This window comes from Stigmatopora argus, chromosome 1 (assembly GCF_051989625.1).
Source record: "Stigmatopora argus isolate UIUO_Sarg chromosome 1, RoL_Sarg_1.0, whole genome shotgun sequence".
Lineage (NCBI taxonomy): Eukaryota > Metazoa > Chordata > Actinopteri > Syngnathiformes > Syngnathidae > Stigmatopora > Stigmatopora argus.
The window spans coordinates 13,232,966-13,258,444 of NC_135387.1; the positions used below are offsets into that span (position 1 = coordinate 13,232,966).

Consider the following 25,479-nt stretch of genomic DNA (forward strand, 5'->3'; position numbering starts at 1 on the left):
AATCGTTCACCGCTATACTAACAGTATATAGTATCACACTAGAATGTATATCCTATCTCATAACACGTTTAAAGGCATTTAGGGATATTTTACAAGCACTAATAACCTCTGTGCATTTTCATAGAAGTGGTATTTTCTGTATTCTGAATAGGTCAATAAGAGTCAAATATATGAGCAGCAGTTCTTAGTATGCAAAGTAAAGTATTTTCTCTTTTTCATCAGTGCCCCACAAAAATAATGTCCATTGTTGTAAAATATGATGGTTGTATAGTCGAGGTGCCTAATGTGTCAATCACGATCAGGTGGTAGACCACAAACATAGTCTCAGTTAATGGTGTTTTGATAAGCACACATTCCGGAAGTCCTTCCCTCCTTACTATTGGATACTTCTTTTGATAAGATTGTCATATTTGTAAAACAGTCCAACTTTAATGTCAGAGAACATCTAGCTTATCGTCAACCACCCCTGGTAAGCATTTGATTACCATTCATGGCAATTCAATTTCTGCTTCAGCAAGGATAAAATATGAGGTGAAACTGTATTTTGCAAATGTATTCAACCCCACAATTAAGGGAGTCTATGAAATTATACATAAAAGAAATGTGTGAGCACCCCTGTTCTAGAGTCTAGAACCATCTGTGCTTCATCTCCCAGGCCCTTTCATTGATCCAGTCTTTGGTTTTGTCAACAGCCGACCGTTCCGCCCCGAGAACCAAACACAGTCGAACCAGTTTGAGACGGTTTCTCTCTAAGTAAACCTGTGTGTCCATCTCCAATTGGTCCAGGGCACCTGGGCGGCTCTCATCGAGGGACACCTCGGCGCTCAGCATTGGGTTAAAGCGGAAGTAGACATCGGGAGGGAGCAGGTCATCCAAAAGCGTGTGGACCCCCTCGGTATCAGTGGCGCTGCTGATCAGGTTGCTTATTTTGGCTCTCAGGCTGGTGGACGTGACAGGGCCTCTCTTAGCATTGTCATAGCGACCGGTGCCCAGTGACAGCACACACTGGAATGCGTGGTTGGGCCACAGGAGTCTGCTCTCATGCACGGCTAAGGCACACGGGTTGTTCATGATAATCCCTCCGTCCTACAATGGAGAATAACTCATCAATTCTTCACACTGTTCTGTTGAAACCAATAGCCGTCCAAAAACTGACTAATAACTAATTACATCTCAACCAATTTAGCAGTGGGTGCAGAAGAGTAATGTCATATATGTCCTTTGACTAATTCTTTCAAGTCATTCTTGGCACCTGGTGTATGTCGCTTTGTAACGGGAATTCCTGGAAGTATCCCGGAGCAGCCGATGACGCTCGCACTGCTTGCCACATTGAGTAGCCGGAGCCTCCTGCGTAGCGGCTGAGGGATCCCGGTTTGTGGTTGTAATTGCAGAAGACGAAGGCTTTTGGACTGTTGCCCCAATTGACCACGGCGCTGACAGCTGAAACCTGAGCACAATTGTACGGTAAAAAAAATCAAGTCAGTTAAATGTGGGTGTATTTTCTTCTTTATGTCATCCTACCTTGGGACTCGCCTCATCTCTGACTGTTTTGATGAGCACTCGATCACCAAGCTTCTCTCTGAAAGAAATAAAAATGTGACATTTGATTACACCCAAAATCTATCTTGTCCCCCAAATTTCACTTACCTTAGTATGGTCTCCCATGTCTCTGTGTTATAGTAAGAGTGACTCCAACCCATTTTCACAGTGCCGACCAAGCGGTTTTGCCGGAAGACTTCTGAACCAAACCGCCGATACATTTCAGTACACTCCTCCAGGGAGAAATGGGCCAGGCCAAGCATGAAGGCTAAAACGGCTCCTGGAGTGAAATAATTGTCACACTTGAGATTTCAATGTATTGATTCTGAAAAACGTAGTTTCAAGGTTTGGTCACCTGTGCTGACACCGCAAATGTAGTCAAACAGCTGATGAATCTTTTTGCCCGTCTGTGCTTCTAGCAGCTTTAGCACTTGTAGAGGCACCACACCTCTGGGGTACAAACAGGAAGTGGCATGTAGGACTGCCATATTTTAACATTTGAAAAGAAATTGGTTAAATACCTTACATAAACAGGTGAAAAAGTATTTGAACTTTGAAGTAGTATTTATGATTAAAGGTTAGTATTTGACTCGTTTATATTGAGTATGAATTTCTTTCCCAAGGCACTGACTGCTGTCTTTGAAATTTGCTTTGAAGCAACAATAAAATTTCCCTCACCTATTATTATACAATTTGAATAATTACTGGTTCCTCCCTCAGCTGTCACACAATCACGTTGTGTTGACATCGACAGTGATAATTGTCCATTCCATTTGTCTTACCTTGTTCCTCCGCCATCAATGGAAAGCACCTTGATCCCACGACCTTTGACTGGGTCTACATAGCCTATGAGTGCCAGCGCTTCTCTTGTGGCCTCCTGGAGTTCTTGCTTATCTTGATATACTCGCCGATGTCTCAGCAATGTCACTGGCATTTTCTCCTGAAACATTTAAAGACATCACTTCAATGATGAAATGTTTATTTGGCTTCAAACTGTTTTTTTCTTCTTCATTTTATTCAAAGAAAACTTAAGATAGATCATCTGTACTATAAAACATGTGACAATGACTTAAATAATTGTACTTTACATAGTAACAACTGACAGCTTTGAAGTCATTATTTATTCACACAGTGTATTGTATACTGTCTCCTACTGTGTAAAATTATTTTGGAAATGGACCTGCCACATCAAAGCTTTACATGACGGGTGATGCCGAAGATGTTCATTAAGCATCTCCACATAGGTAGTCAGAACTTCTGCCGATGAGGCCCCTCTCAGGTTCTCGAGCAATGCATGAAACACTCCCTCGGCTTGCTTGTGGCTCACATAAAGCTGATAAAATGTAAGATAAAAGTTTTTTTTTCATATTATTTGCAATCAAAGTAATAGTAAGGACAATTTTAGCATTTCACATTCCAAGAAACACACCTTTTCACTGATGACTGGATCTGGTGATGTCAGTAGAGGTTTTGACTCATTCAGGTAAAGCCCCAAAAGGTCAGGAATAGCTCTTGAGGGGTGACGAATGCAGTCTATAAAGGATATTGCCTTTCGTCTTTTTGTAGCTGACAATTTGGTCTCTTTCTTTAGATTCCAACCTGTGTCATCCAAACTGGTGGCAGCCTTAAAAAAGTGATTAATGTGACTTGCCATCTGAGAATGGTTCTCCCCAAAATTGGTTGTGTTGTGACTCTTGTGGAAGAGGCCTATTTCAGGGCGAATCGGGTTTTGACTGTGTTGTGCTGTGTCGACTTGGTTGCGTGAGCTAGATTGCGTGGAAGATTTTGGTTGACTCTGACAGGCGGCATCGTCAGCAACCTTCGCCCCGAAGTACTTATTGATGTGTCTTGCGAAATGACGGTAACCATCCTCCCAACTCTTATTAGAATTGAGTTCCATTGTTGCCTGGTCAGCGCTAGATTTGAGTGGAGATATTTCAGTTTCTTTGATAGACATGACATGATTATGTTGCATTTTTATCCACATCTGTTTTATGTTGTCTCCTTTTGTGATTTGCCCTTTTTCTTGAACTTCCATTTTGGAAAAACCCACAGAGAAAGCAGAGTTAATGTGACTGGCGATGTAATTGAAGCTCTCTCCAAATCTGGTTGCCAAAGAACTAATGTGGAATAACTGTAGTCCCTGGTTTTCTCGTATTGCAAAACCCGAGTCCTTCTTTTTATCGTCAGTTGGGGCTTTAGCGATAGTGGTAACACCCTGTGTAGACGCCTGCTGACTTTGACAGCGCCATTGTGTGCTGCCCATACATTCTTGAGCATTTGGAGTTATATGTGCATATCTGGAGTGAAGGGGAGCAAGAGCGGATGAATATCTTCGTAGGTCTAGTGGTTCAATGGCTGGACACTTTCTTAGGAGAATGATGAAGTAATTAATTTTACAGTATGAGTTCCAGTTACTGTCCATAGGCCTGAGGTTAATGCTAAGGTAACGTCCCATTGTTGGCCCAAAACAGACCCACTTCAATTGGTTAAAATCCACATAACTTTCGTCAGAACAGACTCATACTGATGATGGTTCTGAGGAAAACAAGACCAAAAATTTGAATTTTTACTTGAAGCAATCAAAATGGTGTCAAGACTACAGGAAATACTTGACAAACATAATTTGAATAATGCCAACTATCAAGATCACCTAGTTGGATGTCTATCACCATTATTAACAGTGAATGAGATGTTTATTTAATACCTTTCGAGCTATTTTTTATGTGCTTACATTTTTTTCTTACCTTCAAGTGGTAGTTGAAGGAATCTGAAATGAAAACAGAACCAGAGTAGTAATGTCATTTTATTTACATATGAAGTGATTGACTTATGCAAATCAAATTTATTTCCATCAATGCATTATAGTCATCTTCGGTTGTATATTAGAACCCAAACTACTGGGAGCAGGACAAACTAAATATATTTTGTATATTAATCCATAATTCTCTGCTATGTGTGTACATCAACTGGATTGTAATACACTGCTTTAAAAATGTCCTATCACAATGTTTGGTAAATTAAATCACAGACTTGGACCTATTTCAGTCTACTGTATTGATCCTGTAGAGAATATTGCAAAACATTTTGAGTGTTTAGATCTATACAAAGTTATTCAGGAGAAATAAATGTATTGATGTCAATTCCAGAGAATATATGCATGATCTATAGTGAATATTTCAAGATACTGTGTATTTTTGTAACTTTTGGGAGAATTCCAATAGATTAGATAGAATCTTTAGGATCTTTGAAGTAAATCTTAAAGTATTTAGACAAATTTTAGAAAGTTATTCGATAGATACGTCCGTTTTATGCAGAAGTTGGCAATGTTGTTAGGTGCATTTTTAATTGGAATAAAAAGTATGTGAACCACTGTTTTAGACCGGTAGGCAGCACAACGGATGTTTGGATGAATATACTGCAGTATAGTTGCTCTACCTAGTGGTGGAAATGATAAATTACAAAATTCATCAACCTCAATATGTATGTCAACAATTTGTAATATGGAGACATTCTACATCTAGATATTATTTCCCTCTATATCTATAAATTTTGATTTAATTAATACATTTAGGTAATCTGATTAACATCAAATTGCAGTCATTCTCTAGCAAACACTGTTATGCAACATGAAACCTCAGAGTAATTCTATCAACACTGTAGCATGCCCTTGGGTGTCCTTGTTCCTTGTTAGTCAGACAAGGGTTGAATTCTAGAATCCCTTGGAAAGAATAAAAACAGCAACAGCATAGTTGTAGATATAGGATTTAATTATTCCCACTGGCATCTAGTGACGATCAGGACAAACAGTATAGTCGCGAAAGTCTGCTTTGACATTGAGTGACATTTACCTGAAACATCTAAGTTTCTTCTGTCCTTAAAAGTCCACTTCACCCATCAAGTTGCTTTTTGAGGTAGGAAAATTCACTTATATGCATGCCCTGAGTAGTATTCCACTTGTCTTTGGACACTTAACTCCTTTCTGGCCAAGCCTGAAGATTATTGGATGAACTAGAGAAGGGGCGGTGGGGGTGGTCCTGTTTAGTGTTCGGTCAAAGAAAACAGGCTTAAGGTCATGTGCATGGTGTTGGCATTGCTGCATGACTGCTGGAGAGCCAATCAGAGGGCTAATGTTAGGCCCGTCTACATCAAACAACACATGAAGTGAACATGGTGTACATTTTGCAAACACTTGCAATTCTGAAGCGACTATCCATATCACATTTCACAATTACAACTGTCGTTGTTGTTGACAAGGTTTCTATATTTACACCTTGCATGCGTTCACTGACAACTGCACGTCATAAAAGACTATGTATGATAACTGTTGTGTATGGCCAGTTAACTTTTTCACATCCACACAATTACTACTAAAATATTTATTTACAATAAAGATTAGGATCTACAAACAACATCAAGTGGAAATTCCAACTATACATCATAAATCTTTATCCAGCTGGGTGCAATTGACAGCGATAGATGTTCAATCCATTTGAAGTGGGAGGCTATGAATGATCACGGCTAGCTCTCTCAGTTTAGATTAGACGTCTATTAATGTCAAAGACACCAAATTAGTGGACAAACATTATTTCTTTTGATAGTAATCCGCAAGATTTTACAAGATGTCGCTTGACCAAATGAAAGTGGAGAAACACCGACTCAGTAAATGTATTATGTTCAGGACATGGGGACATAATGTTGGAGTGAAAACATTGTTGCTTTCCTTCTCCATAGGGTCTTTCTTTTTAGTACTTAAATTGTGTTCTTTTGGGCTCCTCACCTTCAAGGCCTTAGCATAGTTTGGGGTGGACTGACATTACGGGAAACCCCAAATTGCACTTTTTTTAGATGAAGACTTTCTTCAGCCTCTATTTATGCCTGTCACTACGGTTTCTTCTCACAACGTCCAGTGGCGCATTCCTCACCGCGCCCAGTCCACTTTAAGCGATTTTGGGCGAAGATAGCATAAGACTTGTCCATGAACGGTCTTACCAATGGCCACATCATAAAGCGGCCCAACCAACCCAGTCCCACGGCACCATACATGACTGCAAACGCTGGAACTCCACGATGAACCTGTGAGGACCCCAAAATAGATAAAAAACTCAATTGAGTTTAAAATAGACATGAACAAAAATGCTTTATTCCTGTTAATTCACCTGTTCATTTTCATCAATTACATGCATCTCCTCCATTGCCACCTCGTAGCTGACTCCTTTGTATTTGGTTCCATCGTAGCCGGGAAGGGAAATATCAACAAAGTCCATTTTGTCGGGTTGTTTCCTCTGCAGAAACTGAAGGACGCGGATCTCTGTCACACAGATAGGACAAAGTCCATCATACAGAACCTGAAACAGAAAACAATACCGTTTTATGAAATAAATAGTTCCATATTAATCTAAGGTGAAGAGCAACAGAATCCTTAACAGCACTATGGAATTGTGATTGACACCCTTTAAACTGGGAATGACTGTTGGTTGCTTGTAATAACAAAATGCTTGGCATGGAGATAGCGTTTCAATGTAAATGTCATATATCAAAACACTGTCTAAAATGTCACGTTTTAATCACAAGTCATGAATGATTTTTTTTATGACTTCTGCCTGTACCCACTGAGGAAACAAAGTGTATTAACGGTTTGCACTAGTTTTAATACTCTAGTGGCAGCTGGCCCTTCTCTTGCAGCATTTGTGACATGTCGCATCAGTGACATTTAAAACTCTGGCCAAATATATCTGGTACTAGTCACTTTGCCATGCAAACCAAGTTGACGCTTCAGTCAGTGAAGACAATCTGCCGCTTGAACTTGAACCACCCACAAGTCCCTGATCTAGGAGTTTTTTCAAGGTGATGTTCTTCAGATAATCGTTTGATAAGTAATTTGTGATTGTCCTCAATATTGTGATCATCGTTATGGTTATATTGCTATATTAAGATGTGGTCACAACAGACGATTGCTTTCCCCAACTAACTCGCCTGTCAACGGTATTGACATCTCATGTCATTTTCTGAACCTCTTTATCCCCATTAGGGTGGCAGGGGGTGCTGGAGGCTATCCCAGCTGAGTCCGGGCCAGAGGCGGGGGACACCCATACCTAGGGTCAATTTAGAGTGTCCAATCAGCCTACCATGCATGTTTTTGAAATGTGGGAGGAAAGTAGAGTACCCAGAGGAAACCCACGCAGGCCCGGGGAGAACATGAAAACTCCACACAGATGGACATGACCTGGATTTGAACCCAGGACCCCTGAGCTGTGAGGCCGACGTGCTAACCACTCGCACCACCGGGTCGCCTACGGTATTGACATTGATTATGAAAATACACTCATCGGGTAATTTCCATATGCGATTTGACCCGACGTAAAGTAACTGCTGTGCACGTTTCCCAACGTCACATTTTAAAATAAAATAACAGCAGAATAATGTGTGTTGTCTGCCAGGTTTGAATAAAAACTCGCCTTGACACAAGGAGGCTGAGAGGTGAAGTTTCGATGTTGATTTCCGCAGCGTAGTGCGCTTGCCATGATAGAATCGACGCGCATGGGCAATCTGGCGAAAGCGAGTTGTGCTCGTGTCCGAAACATATTTTAGTCGAATTTTATGCAAAGAATGAAATCGAACGTCTTTGCTTTCGTAATGATAGCCGGGCAGAGGAGGAGTGATCATGAGGCGAAGAGCGCGAGAACTTCCGGGTTTGCAGCACCGAGTGTCCGCCCACTTCTAAGATGCGTCAAAGCGGACGCCATGTTGCTGCAGTCATGACTGATTTACATTATGAAGTCCAAAGTTATTTCTTTAGTAAAAACAATGAAACATAGGTATGTTTACATATTTGTAAAATACAAAAAAGTCAATAGTAATTTTATATCACAAGTACATCTCCCCAAAAATAATTCCTTCGTTCTTTAAGGTCACCCAAAAAATAAAACAAAAAATAAATAACAAAATAATAAACACAAAAAATATATATTTATTATTACAAAAAAATCTGTTGGAGTGACTGCTAGTTTTAGTTTGATTGATAGTACCTACCTGAGGGAAGGAGCTGAATAAAGTGGTATACATATGTGTGTGGTTGGGTCTAAATTCTTATATAGTGTGCAGTTCCCCAAGAGTGGGTAACTTGGTACCGATGCGATTCTCAGCAGCCTTGAAAATGTCTTTATGGAAAGAGCAAATAACCTGTAATCTCAATGCAAAGTCAGTAATTAAACTAACTACTGTGCAATAATATAAGAGCCACAAGAATACAATGTTTTTATTCTCACGATTGACAAGTCCACAGCAGCTGCATATTCGTTACCTGTAATTTGGCAATAATACATAAATGGGAATGGTGTGGACGGTAGTAAACTACTGGAAATAAAATTGCTATACAAAATAAGTTACTACTATGTTTGGACAGCTGAGACCCCTTACTAAGTTGGAGGAAATAGGACAATAATGGGCCACCTTTGAAAAAAATGCCTGCTATTTCCTCACAGTTTGCTTTCATCCAACTCTAGGAACATGTCAACATATGCAGTAGAATATATGCTATGCAATAGTATTAGGTGTTGTAAAAGGGAAAACAAGCATGTTGTATATACTGTGAGCCATTAAAGAGTGGGTGTCCTGGGATAGTCCCTGTCCTCTACATACGTATTTGGAGTTTCATCACAAGGTATTTTAATGAAATTTAATCAAAGTCAACTCTGGGACACAAAACCCATCTGATTCATCAGAGCTATAGTGGCCGGAAATTCCCAGGTTGTTTAAACACTCTAACTAGAAATTGCATCCAAAGATGAACCAAATTTGTGCAAATTCCCAATTCACTTTTGATTTTCTTATGATGTTATCCAAAGAATAAAACTTTTTGCAGTTTTAATGCAGTGTATTAACCTACAGTACACATTGTCTACATGTGTGAATGATCACTGCCAACCTTCCCAGGTAAATTGGAATGGACGTTTACCAAATCAAAGGCATGTAATGAGCTACAACTAACTTTTGGTTTCCACGCTATATACTGCACAGAATATACTGCATATTTATCTCACAAAAGGTTTTGGCTGTTGCATTTGTGAATCTGAGGCTTATAATAGTTATTCACAACGGCTTTGGTTTAGGTGGACAATATCTTCTGTTCACAGCTGTTTTTTAGTTTTTGTTTGGCCCCACCTTCCTACCCGTTCACTGCTGCGTGTTTATTGTGTAAGTCGAGTGCACGTGATGAGATCAGAAGCTCTTTCAGCAGGAGCCCTCTCAGGGTTTACCAGTCACCCTCAGACCCGAAGACACACTTCACGGGCCAGCCAATACACTTGTCGGGATTGTGCAGAGGTGTGGTTTGTTGTAACCTTTGCTTGGGGTCTATGTAGAAGTCGCAAGACTGTTGATTGATTTTGTCTCTGTCTCCTATTTCAGCCATTCAATCCAACATGCCGGCAAAACCAGCTACAAATCTGGGCTACATTCCACCAGACGGAGGCTGGGGCTGGGCAGTCGTCTTCGCCTCCTTCATCTCCATAGGATTCGCTTATGCTTTCCCCAAGTCGCTCACCATCTACTACAAGGAGATTCAGGAATATTTTTCCATTTCCTACAGCCAGATTGCCTGGGTGTCATCAGTCATGCTTGCATCTATGTATGCGGCAGGTTAGTTGTAGTAATGCCCCTTGTTTGTGTGTATATTCTCAATTGAAAGGCCTATGAGGAAAATGTGATTGTTTTCTACTGTGCAGGGCCCGTGAGCAGCATTCTTGTGAATCGCTATGGTAGCCGGCCCGTTGTAATGGTTGGTGGGTTCATGGTTTCCTTTGCCATGGTCCTTGCCTCATTTGGAACAACTATTATCCATCTCTATCTCTGCGTTGGAGTAATTGGAGGTAATAAAACTTTTAATTACATAGACATGCCAAGTTATTGTATAGGAATACTTCCAAACCTTCTGAGCTCAAGACCTAATCGAAATATTTTGCGTCCATATATTTTCCTATTTTGGTCAAGACTGACCTGCAACCTAAACTAAACCAGTTCATTTTTTATCCATAAATATTCAAGTCGGCACACTGAGCAAAAAAACAACAACAAAAAACAACTGCTAACTCATTTTTAAAGGTGGCAAATCATTCATTTTCACAGAACTGTTTAAGGTTGTGATGAAAATCTCTGCCTTTTATTAAATGAATTCTCAGATGATGCTGAAAATCATTACCTAAATGTGTTCGTATTTACATGCAGGATATGGTATTTATAAAACAATACATCTATATTACGCTACTTATTAAAATCTCATCATGCAAACATTTAGTGGTCTTAATGGTAGAGAAAGATGCCATTATTTGCAGTGTGGTGCGATATCTTGACAACAAGCCATTTTCCCATCCATACTGTATTATTCATGATGTGCTAATGTGCCCTTGTGTAATTTCTCCAGGTTTTGGCCTCGCTTTCAATCTCCAGCCAGCTCTAACTATCATTGGAACCTATTTCCATGTGAAGAGACCGCTGGCAAACGGACTGGCGATGACAGGAAGTCCGGTGGTGCTGTTTACACTTGCCCCACTTAATCAGTTCCTTTTTGATTCTTTTGGCTGGAGAGGAAGCTTCCGGATCCTGGGAGCCATTGTTTTGAACTGCTGTGTTGCCGGTTCACTGATGAGACCCGTCAACAAAAAAGTACAAGTACAACTAAAAAGTGAGCCACACGAGAGTGATGGAGAAGGCGAAGTCCGCAAGGATGACCGGCAAGCATTTGAAGTCCAAAATCAAAGTGATGAAAAGAGCTGCGTACGTAGGTTTATAGACGTTTCGCTTTTCAAACACCGGGGATTCATGATTTACCTTGTTGGCAACGTGGTCATGTTTTTTGGACTTTTTGCACCCATCGTGTTCCTTGCTCCATACGCCAAACATTTAGGTGTCGATGAATATTCAGCGGCGTTCTTGCTCTCCATTTTTGCTCTCGTCGACATGTTTGTCAGACCGGCGACCGGATTTATCGGAAACATGAAAGGGATCCGACCCAGAATTCAGTATTTATTCAGCTTTTCCGTTATCTACAATGGCGTGTGTCACCTTTTGTGCCCTCTGGCAACTGGATACGTAGGCCTGGTCGTTTACGCTGTCTTTTTTGGGATGGCGTTCGGGATGGTGTGTTCACTTCTGTTCGAAGTGTTGATGGACCTCGTGGGAGCTCATCGCTTCTCCAGCGCCGTTGGACTCGTCACCATTATCGAGTGCGGCCCGGTGCTTCTCGGACCTCCTATTTCAGGTTCGGAACTGAACACAACCTCTGTGAGTATGTCAGATTGAAGGGACTATTTTGAGATGGGTTTACTTTATCTTTCAGGAGCTTTGGTGGATATTTTTGGGGAATACAAGTACATGTACTACGCCTGCGGTGTGTTAATGCTGGTGCCAGGCATCTTTTTTTTCATCATGCATTACTTTAACTACAAGAGGCTGGACGCAGAGCAGAGACAGCAGCAGTCAGTGGAGATGAGGACGTGTGAAGAAGCTGTGCACCTGAAAATGAACCAGGAAGAGGGACGGAGATGAATGGATGGCTACTATGTGAGGGACTCTAACTAAAATTTAACCTGTAGTTTAATATTTTTACAAAACTCTATGTGTGGCCTCCGGATCTATTTGGAGGCAGGACTTAAATAACTCATGGTGCCAATTCAGTATGAGTATGAGTGTGTGTATGTATGCCAGCGAGTATATATGCATATGCATGTTTATTGTCTTTAATGAATTTACCACAGCTAGATGGCAGCACATACCAACTTGTACAATTAGCCAAGTTTAATGATGAATAGAAAAGTAATTTTTATTGTGTAAAAATAGAGGTTGATATGCCACTCCCTTTATTTATAGTTTATCATCTCATCAAATTTGTAAACACTATAAATACATTTTTATTAAGTAGATTGTATTTGCTCGAAGTGCCAAAAATTACATTGTAATTTTCTGTAAATATATTAAATATTTTAAATTTCATTCAAGTGTGTCATACACACACGCACACACACTCTCTCACACACACACACACATACACACCACACACACCACACACACCACACACACCACACACACCACACACACCACACACACCACACACACCACACACACCACACACACCACACACACCACACACACCACACACACACACAACACACACAACACACACACACACAACACACACACCACACACACACCACACCACTCACACCACACACACACACACACACACACGCACACACACTCACACACTTGTTTTCACAAGCATACGGTGAAGTGTAATTAAATTACGATTAAATTATAACTTCAATTTACTTTATCGGAGGAGCCTAACAATTAGAAAATGTGGTAATAACTAATAATAATCAGGACAATATATTTACCAATGTATTAATTGAAATACATTGCACGGTAACATATTGTAATATATTGTATTACATATTTTAAATACATTAAATGATATCTTGTCTGCGCAAAAATATATTTATTAGGAGTTAAAAACACACCAATGTATCTAGATATGTGTCAAAAAATCAAATAAAAAAATAACACACAAATGCTATGTGGAGAAAATACAGACGGAATTTTGCTGGCAGTGTGATTAAAATAAAATAAAAAAACACACAAAAAAACCATTACACTTTCAATTCAGTTGAAAGCCTACGCAGAGAATTCAAACCTAAACTAACCTGGACTTTTCAGATTCTCTCTTTTAAACGCTTTCTGAACATTTTTTTCTTGAACTTGTGCTGCGTACCCTGAAGCATATGCTGCCAGAGATACATTGAAAAGCCATTCAAGGAAAGACCAACACCATTACTACAAATGTATGCCTAAATGTTATATCCTTATTATGTCCCTGCAAGGTGCATATTGACTCCCTTTCCTGTGCACTAAAATTACTTATGTGAGTGAATCAATACATTATTTCTCAGCACGGATAACATTACCTGCAAATGGGTTTGTATGCCTAAATCTACATCTTTTGGGTTGAATGACCGACTTCATTATTCAAACTCCTTTGAGATTCAGATGTCTCAACGTGGACCTAAAGTAACAGTTGAGGAGATGCATAATTTAAAAAAATCAAGACCTCCAATGGGTGCTGGTTCCCATAAGTGTTATATCATTTCCTATCTTAGCAGTTTGAGTTTAATCACTGCGATGAACTGTGACTGATGTCAGTAAATCTGAATTTAATTGGGGCCGCACGATTTAATCCGGGCAGCTATTCCTGTGACGACTGCAACTGCATTAAATGTGCTCGAACGAATTGAGCCATTGGTCCCCAAGCTCAGTTTCAAACATGACTGATTTGAATCCAACATGCTGGTTGATAAACACTACTAATCTTCTTTGTGACCCAACAATAATCTTGTTTTGGCTATGTAGACACCAACTTGCAGAGTGATGTCATGTCAACCTGATTTACTTTACTCACACTATGTCACTCACTGCGTGCTATCCCACTGTTTATAAACATGCTTAGCAGGGACTCTCAATTGTCTGTAAGTGTGAATGTTATGTTTGCTTGTCTGTACAAGACAGTCTCCTTTGACTGGATCACCTGAAGCAGCACAAGAAAAATGGGTGGATGGTAATGTTTATTTTTATTTTTATTTATTTTTTTACACTCAATCCATTGTAGTCATTTATTGCACAATATAGGCATACTGTAGATGTGACTGAAAATTCCATTGTCATTGAGTTATTTTGACAACATTGTGTTTAGTTCTATTTTTATTCATGGCATGAGAGCTTGCAGTGATCCTGAATAATGTGCATTACAATCGAAACATGACATTTCTTGCAATTACTGCTTTGAAACAAAGAAGGGTAGTCGTTGCAAGAAATCTAGAAGACATGCCAACTCGTCGACAAAGGATTATTTAGATTTGCCTTCATATTACATTGTGGAAGCCTTTTTAATATGGGAAACTATGGTTTTCCAAAGAATTTATATTGTAGCATAGCATCATGAAATTAGTGATTTACACAGCACAAACATTAATTCCATAAAAAGTCTGAATAGTTCATTTTCCCACAATGGAGCAAGTCTGCATAAAAGATTTATTCGAAAATACACAAAAGCGAAGGCCTCTGAACTTCTCCGTCTTGAGCTATACATGAGTCGACCACCAAAGGACTTAATGCGATTACACTGCCCATAATTAATAATCTGTGAAACACATTCCCCAAAAGGCAAAGCAAAATGTCTTTTTCACTTGCCGACTATTCTAAAACTGTTTGAATTATCATCTTTATGCACATTTACCCTACTTTTCTTTGCTGACAATATAGAACCTCTTTGACCAATATCCTCAATCTGCCACTCAAAATTCCTTCACGCTTTGTTGGAAGGAATTTGTCATAGCAAGACTGTACGTGGAGGCTCTGTGCTACTTATTTTCCCTATTGTTTCTCTTTATCTGGCCAATGCAGGAACTTGCCGAAGCTCCCATGTGTGTGATCGACCTCGTTCCCATGTGACTGTTAAAGAAGGGAAGACAAGGATTGTAATCAAGCCTTTGAATGCCACGCTGAATCACACCGTCGCGTAAACACATTTGGTCGAATTCTAAATGGCATTTACTGCCCATTGGGCTGCCCAGTAACACATTTACACGCTGAGCACACATGAAACAAAGTGTGTCATGCTGATGATGAAATGCAACTGGCTGTTCTTTTCATTGTATCAGACATGCACGAGTGACCAACGTGACCTTCTTTAGATGGATTTTTCCACATTTGGATTGTTCATTCTCACATCCCTGACCACTCTCAAGTATCATCAGATGGCCACAGAAAGACCAAACCGGTGCAGAACCCTTGAGAGTCGACACCCGAGCTTGGGCTGAGAGAGGTGGCATGACAGGGACCCTGCATGCAAAACGGCGAGGAGCAGAAGTAATTAGAAAAGCAAGTGAGGCATGTCGGCTCGTCTCCAAAATGGAAGGCGGGGTGAAACGTGACCACGCAACCTGGCAGTGTCATCGTTGGTAGGGCACAAACAGTGCTGAACTTTTTTTTCATATTAGGAGAATTTGTATAACCCTAGATCAGTTCTCAAACTCTGCCACTAATACCTTTAGTGCTCTATGGGCTTCCTCTACTAGAATGCATGATTGAACTAAATTTTCAAGTTACATTATTTTCCAATACAGTGCATAATCTAATCTAATCAAACATAGTTCAACTTAAACTTTTTTTTAATGTTTAGGAACTTCCCAAAAGACATGGTAGACTGGTTGGACACTCTAAATTGCCCCTATGTATGCGTGTGAATATAGATGTTTGTCCGTCTCCTTGTGCCCTGTGATTGGCTGACCACCAATTCAGGGTGTCCTCTACCTCGTAACTGTATTTGGCTGGGATAGTCTCCAGCGCCCCCGCGACCCTTGTGAAGATGAGCACCACGGATAATGAATGAATGAAATAATGAATGAATGTTTAAGAAATGTTTCTTTTCAAATATTCAGGACTGACTTCATGATCCTTAAGCACATTACTATTTAAATCACTATTATGATTTTTTCCCCTAAAATCTAAATGCGGTGATAACGCTCAACTGTGGCTTATAAAATAAACAAAACCTGTGGCCTTTTTTTCAAGATAGAGGAAGGTATTTTAAAAAGACAGACGACTATGTCAAAAATGGTTGCTCAAGGAAAGGTGTTTAAACATCAAATGACACCACTTGCGAGCGCAGCCATTGTGTGCCACACATGACGTCAGTCACAGCATGCAATGAGCAATCCAAAATTTACAAAATGATAGAAATATGTTTGTCATTATGAGGGAAAAAAAACAAGAGACTAAACCACTGTTGTGGTCGGCGACTCGAGAGCCGCATGACACTGCCGTGCTTTCTTCGTGCATCATCACCTGCAGGCTGCAGCAGCTCGTGAAAAAGAATGACAAACAACATAAGTCACCAAGTGACTCCTGCACAGCCAATCAGCTGTAATTTATTCTAATGTATTCATAAGGTCATTCAGTGGTGATGGATTGGCCAGGCTTGAGAAAGTGGGAAGCAAATAAGTACGCTGGCTGAGCCCTTTGGGTGGGTTTAATTTTTTTTTAAATTCCAATGTCATGTGCTCCTCCATGCTTTGAAAGCATCCAGATAATACTCCCGTGTTTTGGAGATTCTTAATGGTTCCAAATTCACGTCACCGAGGTTTATCTCAACAAGCTGGAATTGAGTAATCGTTGATGTCGAAGTCTCAATTACAAGTAGATGTGTTTTTTGATAAGGACAACACAGGCAGCATTCTTGATTTAAGGTTTCACATTGCCTTATAACAAATCTCACCTTCTGGTTGACAAGATTCAAACTGGGGCCCTCAGAGATGAAAATACTAAATACTACGGCACAACGTAGCCGACCAGCCATATTAGTAAGAGCATCACTCCTATTTCTTCACTGATTTTATGACCATTATTTTTTTTAAATCAATTTCAAAGCTTGCCACTTCAACTGATTGCGTTACGATCCCCTAATTATCTAAATATAAGGCAATGTTGATTGAGAACCCTAAACAAACCCCAAAATCACAACAAAAATTGTCCAGAAATGTAGTTTTTTTCCCCTTTTTTCTAAAACAGAGGTTAAAATGACCAATTTTGTACTTCCGTGACATCCCTACATCACAAAGGTGGCTCCCACCACCAACTTCAAGTTCTCCCACTTGAAGTCTTCTGATTGGTTGAATCTCTGCCGTTGCTTTCTTCAGGGATCAATAGTAGTTGGCAAACCAATCAAATGGTGTGTTTTTCCCTCTTCCAACTTGCCTAATTTGTGAGCATTGAATGAACAGCGCTGTGGCCAAGGACACACTACGTCGAGCCGGCGTTGAAGATATACAGCGGGCTAAACTCGTCAGGGTCGGGCTTGCTAGTATTTCTTTTAAACAGCTCGTGGGTAAAACCTAAGTTACGTTAGTGTGTGTCCAACTTAAGATGTAACTCCTTCAGCAGAGCCTACATGAGAGATGGAATTTTATTCAGGAGGGAGATGGCAGGCTTTGCCAACACAGTTTTTCTTGTTGCTGGAGCTGTATATTCCATTTGACAAAAAAAGGATGGAACGTGTGTAAAATGTTTTCTTTCGTTGATAAAAGTGGGTAGAAGGTAATACGCTGTCAGTTTGCCGTGGCAACGCCAAACTATCTAGCAATTCGTTAAAATTGTGTGTCAGCCTTTTGCCTCGTTAACTGGACTTTCTGATTAGTCTGATATGTAGGTATGTTAATCCAGAACTAGCGGCAGAAATCAAATCAATTGACCTAAAGCACTTCCATCAGAGCAATGAAAGTGTGTGTATTTTAAATTGTTAAGGTTTGGGAGCATACTCTGTTATACATAGCCACAATGCATGATTTTAACTCGGGTTAAAATAGTCTCAACAGCCTTTAAAACTGTCATTGCATTTACTAGGACAGTAAGATGTTTTATTAATAGAACTTGCAAGAGAATTCAGAAAGTAATGCTCATAGTACTGGTTCATCTTCTAAAATTTGCGAATGTTGAGCAGCGATGCTCTACTATCATCAACCTTTTCTGAAGTTGAGTTGAACTTCTTACCTAAACAATTGTCCGGCAAAACATAAACAAAAGTGTCAAATGAAGCATTGTTGTGGCAGCCTGAAGTGTATGATTGCAAGTGAAGTCTGCGTTACACAATAGTCCATTTTCAAAAGGAGGCCCTCTCAGCTGTCTAAATAGGATGATTGCTGGCAGCCTGAAGGGTCCTTGAGCCAGGCACGTACGTGTGGGAGGCCTCATGTAAAACATCAGCGCCGATGATGTGATGATGATCAGCATGTGGAGGGATTCACCTGTTATGGGTGGCCCTCATATTTAGGTCTTAATTCCTACTCCTTCAATAGCTGTTTTCAGCTAGGTAAAACACAACGTCAAAGAGAAAGGGAGTCTTTCTGGCAAAAGACAGATCCTTATTACCATTTGCAACACAATCATAAGCTCCATGTTAAAGTACTGCATACCCTCGATGACGAGTAGCAAGCAACTTCCATGGTAAAACCTGTTGAATCCTATCATTTATCGTTTGGCATATTATTTTCCATTAGTTGTATGACGTCATTTTTTTAAGCATGTGTTAATCTATATAGACTATCACTCCGTGTTTCAGTGTTTAAACTAACAAATCCTCATCTGTGTAGGATTTCACATTTCCATGTCCTGGCTGCATTATGAAAATGAGAACAACTCCTGTCCCTGGTGGCCGACACGAGTAGACTCGCTGAGTCTCTCAGCCTGCATCTGTCCCGTCTGTATCCATTTTCTACGTCTCGTCAACCCGTGCGTGAACCCAAACCATGCAAACTTGCTCATGGAACCCAATTCATGAAGACTAGCTAGCCTCTGAGGGAATTACCTTCTAAAAACAGTGCATGTGACTGAAGTGTGTACTTTTTTCATGAATCCCATAGTTAAATCTGGCTGTCATTCACAGAAATATATATAGGTGACCTGACTGGTGAGTGGTTAGCGGGTGGGCCTCACAGTTCTGAAATCAAGGGAATTCGAACCTTCTTGTGTGGAATCTGCATCTTCTCCCCTTGGCTGCGTGGGTTTTCACCGGATATTCCAGTTTCCTCCTACATCCCAAAAACATGTATGTAAGTCTGGTTGAACACACTAAATAGTCCCTATATGTGAGTGTTGAGCATGGTTGTTTGCCTCATTATGCCGTGCGATTGGCTGGAAACCAATTCACTATCTCCCCAGCCTACTGTCCATAGTTTGCTGGGATAGCACCCCCCCCAACACTTGTGAGGATAAGCGAGATGGAAAATAAATGAATGAATGAACACAACAGAGTGAATGGTACACGGTCCGGAAATGAAAAGCAAGCGAAGAAACGTGAATTCTAAATCATTCATTAATTTTCCATACTGCTTTTCCTCACAAGGGTCATGGGTGGTGCTAGAGCCTATCTTTGTCAATTATGGGAACCAGGTGATGGACACCCTGAATTGATTGCCTGCCAATCGGAGTGCACAAGCAGATGGACAACCGGTCACACTCACACTCATACCTAGGGGCAATTTAGAGTGTCCAACCAGCCTGTCAAGCGTGTCTTTGGGTTGTAGAAGGAAACTGGAATACCCACACATGCTTGGGGAGGACAAGCGAAGTCCACAGAAGAAGGTAAGAACCCACTGAACTGTGGGGCGGACGTGAAACCATTCTTCCAACAGGCCGCCCTAAAGTAAGTTCTTATAGTTATATTAGCTTAAAAACAAATTGTGATCAAAACTATAAAATAGTCTAAAACATTAGTTCATTGAAACTACCCTCTTTTCTGGGAGAAATGGCGGCATTTTGATCATTCCAACCCATTTCTATTATTTGAATTTGGTGTAAAATATATACAGCCATAAAACACAATACCATTCTCTGATATTTGAAAGCCAAACTCTAGAGTGGCTTTAAAAGCAAAGATTCTGCAGGGCCATCAACCTCAGCAGTCTATGTGGAATCAAGCATTCTTGTTGTAAGGTAAAAAAAAATGCAGTAACGGAAGCATCGTAGACACACACACTGTATGTGTCGTTGCGTGCCGTTGAGTTATGGCCCCAGCACGCAAGAGATGATAGGTCCATCGACATATCAATAATGTATCATCTGGTAAGAGAAATGATAGGCACTCAGCTGTTACTTTCTCCTCAGTAGTAAGCCATAAATTTGCGGGGCAATAATAATGACTCTTCTCAAGGAAATAAAGGCCACCCTCTGCCAAGCCCCCCTCTGTTTCCCCTACCACAGTCATAAACCTGACTCGCGCTTCCATCGGCTGGAAGAAAAATGTTTCCTCTCTCTGCACCCAGGAGTCGTACACAGGGGGTACTTGAAGCAGCCAACTTGATATGCAACAATTCCTCTTTACAGGAGGAAAAAAAATACAATTTGGGTTTCCATTTAGCTATCCTCACATTCTGCCTGTGAAGCTGAGTAGAGATCTGGCAAGCTCCTGTTCACTCCGATCTTTGTTTCCTTTAACCATCAAGTTTGACAATCACCACTCACTGCAGGTGGCTTTATGTATTTATTTGTTTTCCATTTGCATTTCATGAATTTTTGCCAATTCTCAGAGAAGAAAACTACTTCCTGCGAAAGCTGAATTTGAAGGAAAACAAGTTAGATGTTATGGGTATGATCACAAATTGAACATTGAAATGTTGGAAAGTCAGTCATGTAGTCAGTTGTGGTTTGCATTGTTGGTTCTTTCCTTATTACCTTTTTCTCTCTTTCCCATCGTTGGTATAATCTGCTGATTTAGAAAAATGGTGTCCCTTAGTCTGTAATTGATCTTATCTTGTCTCTATTATCTCACCAGGACGCAGTTTTCCCTTCTTTCTGATGAACTGTAAACATTCCACTTTGCTTATGATGACCAAATTTTGAAGGACTTGACTTGTTTGGTTTTAGTGGGGTGCTCTTGAGTGCAACCAGAAAAATAACCAAACAATTGGCCATTTGGTTCAGACAACATTTTGGTGAGACTCATTCCTTATATTAAGTAGACAGAAGGCTCCGACAGGAACATTTTCCCATTCTAAGTTTGATTGAATTTTCTGCTTTTGTATATCCGGCCATCAAATGTCAGCCTTTTTTTCTATATATTTCATTAACTCTGGAGGCAGTTGCAGCTGACCTCTGCTGCTGAATTTCCCCCAGCTGTTCAAGTCATACTTGGGCGGCAGTGGCTCAGAACAAATGCTGGAGGGTTGAACGTGCCAGGGATGGAGTCCATAATAGAGTCTTGCGAGCTGCCTTTAGAGCGCAAACAGCAGCCATCAAACAGTTTAGTCTATGTTTGTTGTGCCGAGTGCTATGCACAAATAAGTTACATGAGACACTGACCCTGTCAGAGATTTTTTTTAATCATTCTCTGACTGCAAAGATGGATGAAGATTTGACGTATTTCATATAATATAAATGATAGCTTCCTGAATTATTTTTCACTCAGAACTGGAAACACTATTCTCCCCATATTGTGGCAAGCAAATTTCTATAAATTACCGTTTCTCTCTGGCCGCTCTCATTTTTCCACACTACGTAACTGAAGAAGGAATTATGCTTAATTGCAGCATATTCCAGATTCGATCCAAACATTTTGCCGCACATAGATGACGCAGAACTCACATACTTTACGGTGAACACGTCGTTTTGAGACAAATGTAAACATTTGAGGGACAAACGTGCTTTCTTCTAGGGAGATGAATGGAATGCAGCTGTCAGAGAGAACAAAAATTACAGGCGCAATCATAATTATTGGCTTTGCCGTGTGATGTTGGCCAGGAAGCCAACGGTCTATGGCGGCATCGCACAATGAAGGCAACTGAAATGATAGATGGTGTGACATCTTATCAGATTTCTATCCCTTTCCAAGTGCTTCAAAGGAGCCGTTATCTCCCAGCGTGATGTTTCCTTATCTGGAATACAAGAAATGCACATCAAGCTCGGGACGATTGTAAATATTAATGCAGATAACTGTCAATGACATTCAGAAAGGCTACGGATAAACGCCTTGCATTGTATTCCTGTCTCGCACCTGCTTGCCAATAGCGTTGAACAGTCGCAGCTCTCAGGAGGCATTGGGATGCTTACTGGGCTGGAACGGCCCAGCCTGGAGCCAGAAGGTAAACGCATCTGTGCTCTGTGCAGACCGCTACCAGCAATGGGTGAAAATCAAGGAAGCCTCATCATAGAAACCAACAGTTCTTTGTTAATTTGAAATATTTCATAATGTGCATGCAATGACATTTGACTCAGGATCAAATAGCATCGCCCTGGGTAAATGTCAATGTTGGACTCATGATGTAATGGAAAACATTTGCATTCTCGGAAATTAATTCAGAACGTATTTTCTGCCTTTTGCCTCCATTTTTCTCACGGCACACCTCCGGTGTGGAAAGGTCTGTCTGCGCCTGGCAAGTTAATGAGTTGTTTCACTGCTTTACTTCTTATCCACTGCAACAGATTAATATCGCTATTAAATGTTAATATCAACGATAGGAAAGCTCAATTTCTAGTCAACATTAGGGGTGGAGCCCAGGAAAATTGAAAAAGATCCACTCAAAACTAATTTCCATTGATTTTACTCACTTAGATGTTAATACGCCACTAAAAGTGATTCAAAGGCCAGATTTCCACGCTGCCTTCAATCAACATAATCTTATTTCTTACTTGGCTGAACTTGAGAGTCGCCTCATGCAGATAAAGTAGACAGCAACTGTTTCCTATTGACCTTTGTGGAAGGCTTGAGAAAACAAAAAAATGCCAATGAAAATGCAAATGGGAGGCAGTACTGTAACTAGGGACTAACTTATAGGTGGTGACATATTGAAATGACAGTCTGAATATTTGAGAAGCATTTCCCCCCGTCAATACTTTAACACCCCTGTCTATTTGAGGAGGATTGAGTGTCTATGTTTTTTCGAACAAAATGCTTTAAATGTTTAAACTTTCTTTAATCAAGTACAGTTCCGTTGCATTCAACTTCAGCCACATATTATTCCTATTGAATGTTATATAACTCTCTTCTCAAATAAATAACTTTGAAATTTAATATACGATGGCTGAGAAGTGTCAGGCCTTTTTGGAAATTCCTCACACCACGAAAAAAACAGGAATGCCACAAACCGAAATACATAAAATCATTCCTTCCTTTTTCAGAGGTAGGTAACCAGTAGAGATTGTTGTCTGACGTTACTCACTAACATTAGCCAGTCAGACGTAAGCATGTACTACTTACTTTCATTGTAAGGCTTACAATGGAAGTGTGTATGCCACAAACCCAGGGGGAATTTAGAGCCTACTCTGCATGTTTTTGGAATGTGGGAGGAAACCAGGGTACCCAGATAAAACACACATGGGAATCTGAAAACTCCACACACAGTGAGGACCAACCTGGGATCGAACCCTTGACCCAAGAATTGTGAAGCCCACGCGCTAAGCACTCGCCCACTTGGCTGCCTACAGTTTCAGAACATTTTGGCTTACCACACTAATATATTTAAATTCATTGGCTGCCATTTCAATGCAAATGTGAAGGATGGAAGTCAACACTCATGTCTCAGTGCCACTGACTGTACTAGACGTCCAATCCATTTTGACTGGGTGGCCTTCTTAGCCACAAATTTCTCTCTCAGACAGCACATTAGTTTATGTTGATCCTGATGTAGTACTCAGAATGTAAGTATTCTTTTAAGTAGTACTTAATGTAAAATGTTAGAGAACTACTGTTCTTCACCATCTTCAACTTTTTCGGAAAGTATTTCTCCACGAGATGATTTTCATTGTGTCAAGGGACACACGTTCAACAGAATTCGACCTCTAGGCATGTTGTTGTTGTAATGTGAATATCATCTTAAAATGTCATGGGGTTTTTTGCGGGCAAGAAAAAGAATGCCTTGAGTATTTTTATAATAACAATACCGTGGCACTGCTGAGAGGGAATCTAAATAGATTAGAACTATCTTGGCTCCATAGTTCTTCCAGAGACATTTTCAATGGTCCCACCCTGAGCAAAACACAACGATTTATTGACATTTTTACTGTGTTTAGCCGCCCTCTGGAAGAAGCAACTAACACCTTATTTTGTAGGCACGCCATTTAGAAGCACAGAGTCAGACAGGCGTTAAGAGTAAACCTAGAGTGCTGCCATAATTACTAGAAAACGTGGCTTGATGTTGTTCACACTTTGAGTATACTCTTTATATGTATTGTTTGTAAAACTGGGCTGCACTCTTGCACGTATCTGTGATGACCATTTGAAAATTAGGCACTATCTGTGAGCATTATAGGCACGGGGGAGGGAAACAAAAATCAGGCTGGCTTTTCAGAGAGCCGCCGTCAGAAGCATTCATGGAGAGGTCCATTGAATCAGCAGTGCATGAACCTTTTTCAGACAGAAATCGGTGGTGTGCAGGTCAGAAAAAATCTTTGTGATTGCTTTGCAGCGCTGCAAGGATGATAGACAGGAGGGCATTTGTATTTTCATGTGTTGGCTTCACGCTGCTTCACAAAAGACAAGTCTGACTGTGCATTATGGAAAAAGCATTAAGAAGGACTTTATTTCATTTTGATTGCAGAGAGGCAAATTTCAATGAACTAACTCCTGACGGCCAATCCCCTGTGAACGCTCGCTCACTGCCAACCCTCCCTGTTCAAAATGATTCAACGTCTATCCCCGCCAATGGAAATGACTAGGTTGAACAGTTATATTACGTTTGCTTGCTCAAAAGCAAAGCAAATGATTTATATCACATACATACACCTTCAAACAATTTTCAAATAACCTAACGGAGTGAACCAAAATGCAAATGAAAGCCAGAACCGAGACCAAAACTGAACGGCTGACATTTCGGGGACTGATTGTTGACCGCTGAAAGGCTTTGCTTCTCCATATCCAACCATTCATTTTTAAAATACATATGAAAACCTCAGTCTCATGTAAAAAAAAATGGGATTGATATGACAGAAAGTGTTTGATTGCAAAAATTATTGTAGGTCAGAATGATGGTCAAGGCTGAGACTAACATTTTACAGAGAAGAGATGAAAGCAGTGTGTGAATGACCTAACAAAGGAAAACTGTTCGGCCACATTATTTTAACCCTGCAGTTGGAGCATTCTAAATCTGTCTGTCTGGCTGTGGATCTGTTGCTCGAGCACGTCTAGTGAGTCAAACTTTATTTAGTCAAGTAACGACACACATATACTTAACAGTAGACAATGTCGTAAGACTTTAATTGAAAAATGTATCTAATATAATAGCCTGCACAACATAATCAAAGCCAGCCATAATAAACCATTTAATCCACTTTTATCGTTCCAGTCCTCCAGTACTTCGGGCAGCAGTCAATAACTATGTCACATATATTTTAGCGATGAAGTTT

At 40.3% G+C, this 25,479-nt stretch overlaps 2 protein-coding genes across 6 annotated transcripts; one reads left to right on the plus strand and one right to left on the minus strand.

The window, feature by feature from the left end:
- Positions 1 to 82: 82 nt before the first annotated feature.
- Positions 83 to 8,260, minus strand: LOC144072826 (calcium-independent phospholipase A2-gamma-like). Of its 4 annotated transcripts, none has more exons than XM_077598170.1 (12): positions 7,998 to 8,260; positions 6,699 to 6,850; positions 5,391 to 6,615; positions 4,287 to 4,309; positions 2,969 to 4,077; positions 2,720 to 2,872; positions 2,322 to 2,479; positions 1,895 to 1,989; positions 1,648 to 1,819; positions 1,522 to 1,579; positions 1,253 to 1,447; positions 83 to 1,086 (listed from the first exon to the last, which is right to left on the minus strand). In XM_077598170.1, the coding sequence occupies exons 5-12, from the start codon at positions 3,995 to 3,997 to the stop codon at positions 628 to 630; spliced, it is 2,319 nt and encodes a 772-aa protein (XP_077454296.1). In that variant the 5' UTR covers positions 3,998 to 4,077; positions 4,287 to 4,309; positions 5,391 to 6,615; positions 6,699 to 6,850; positions 7,998 to 8,260; the 3' UTR covers positions 83 to 627. The 4 variants fall into 4 exon arrangements, with proteins under 4 accessions (XP_077454296.1, XP_077454279.1, XP_077454286.1 ...); XM_077598153.1 differs by having other exon boundaries at positions 6,699 to 6,887; XM_077598160.1 differs by having other exon boundaries at positions 4,274 to 4,309; positions 6,699 to 6,887.
- Positions 1,369 to 12,528, plus strand: LOC144072847 (monocarboxylate transporter 2-like). 2 transcript variants are annotated; one of them, XM_077598198.1, is made up of 5 exons: positions 1,369 to 1,464; positions 9,949 to 10,179; positions 10,266 to 10,409; positions 10,961 to 11,797; positions 11,876 to 12,528. In XM_077598198.1, the coding sequence occupies exons 2-5, from the start codon at positions 9,963 to 9,965 to the stop codon at positions 12,082 to 12,084; spliced, it is 1,407 nt and encodes a 468-aa protein (XP_077454324.1). In that variant the 5' UTR covers positions 1,369 to 1,464; positions 9,949 to 9,962; the 3' UTR covers positions 12,085 to 12,528. The 2 variants fall into 2 exon arrangements, with proteins under 2 accessions (XP_077454324.1, XP_077454318.1); XM_077598192.1 differs by lacking the exon at positions 1,369 to 1,464 and adding an exon at positions 9,684 to 9,864.
- Positions 12,529 to 25,479: the final 12,951 nt, after the last annotated feature.

What these genes read in the sequence shown, in the direction of transcription:
- LOC144072826 (XM_077598170.1), bottom strand. Translation starts at nt 3,997, where the DNA reads ATGGGACGTTACCTTAGCATTAACCTCAGGCCTATGGACAGTAACTGG. An exon ending in GTAAAGCTTTGATGTGGCAG is followed by an intron (nt 2,480 to 2,719) that starts GTCCATTTCCAA and finishes TAAATGTTTCAG; the next exon opens with GAGAAAATGCCAGTGACATT. An exon ending in ATTGATGGCGGAGGAACAAG is followed by an intron (nt 1,990 to 2,321) that starts GTAAGACAAATG and finishes TTTGTACCCCAG; the next exon opens with AGGTGTGGTGCCTCTACAAG.
- LOC144072847 (XM_077598198.1), top strand. Translation starts at nt 9,963, where the DNA reads ATGCCGGCAAAACCAGCTACAAATCTGGGCTACATTCCACCAGACGGA. An exon ending in TGCATCTATGTATGCGGCAG is followed by an intron (nt 10,180 to 10,265) that starts GTTAGTTGTAGT and finishes TCTACTGTGCAG; the next exon opens with GGCCCGTGAGCAGCATTCTT. An exon ending in CTGCGTTGGAGTAATTGGAG is followed by an intron (nt 10,410 to 10,960) that starts GTAATAAAACTT and finishes TAATTTCTCCAG; the next exon opens with GTTTTGGCCTCGCTTTCAAT.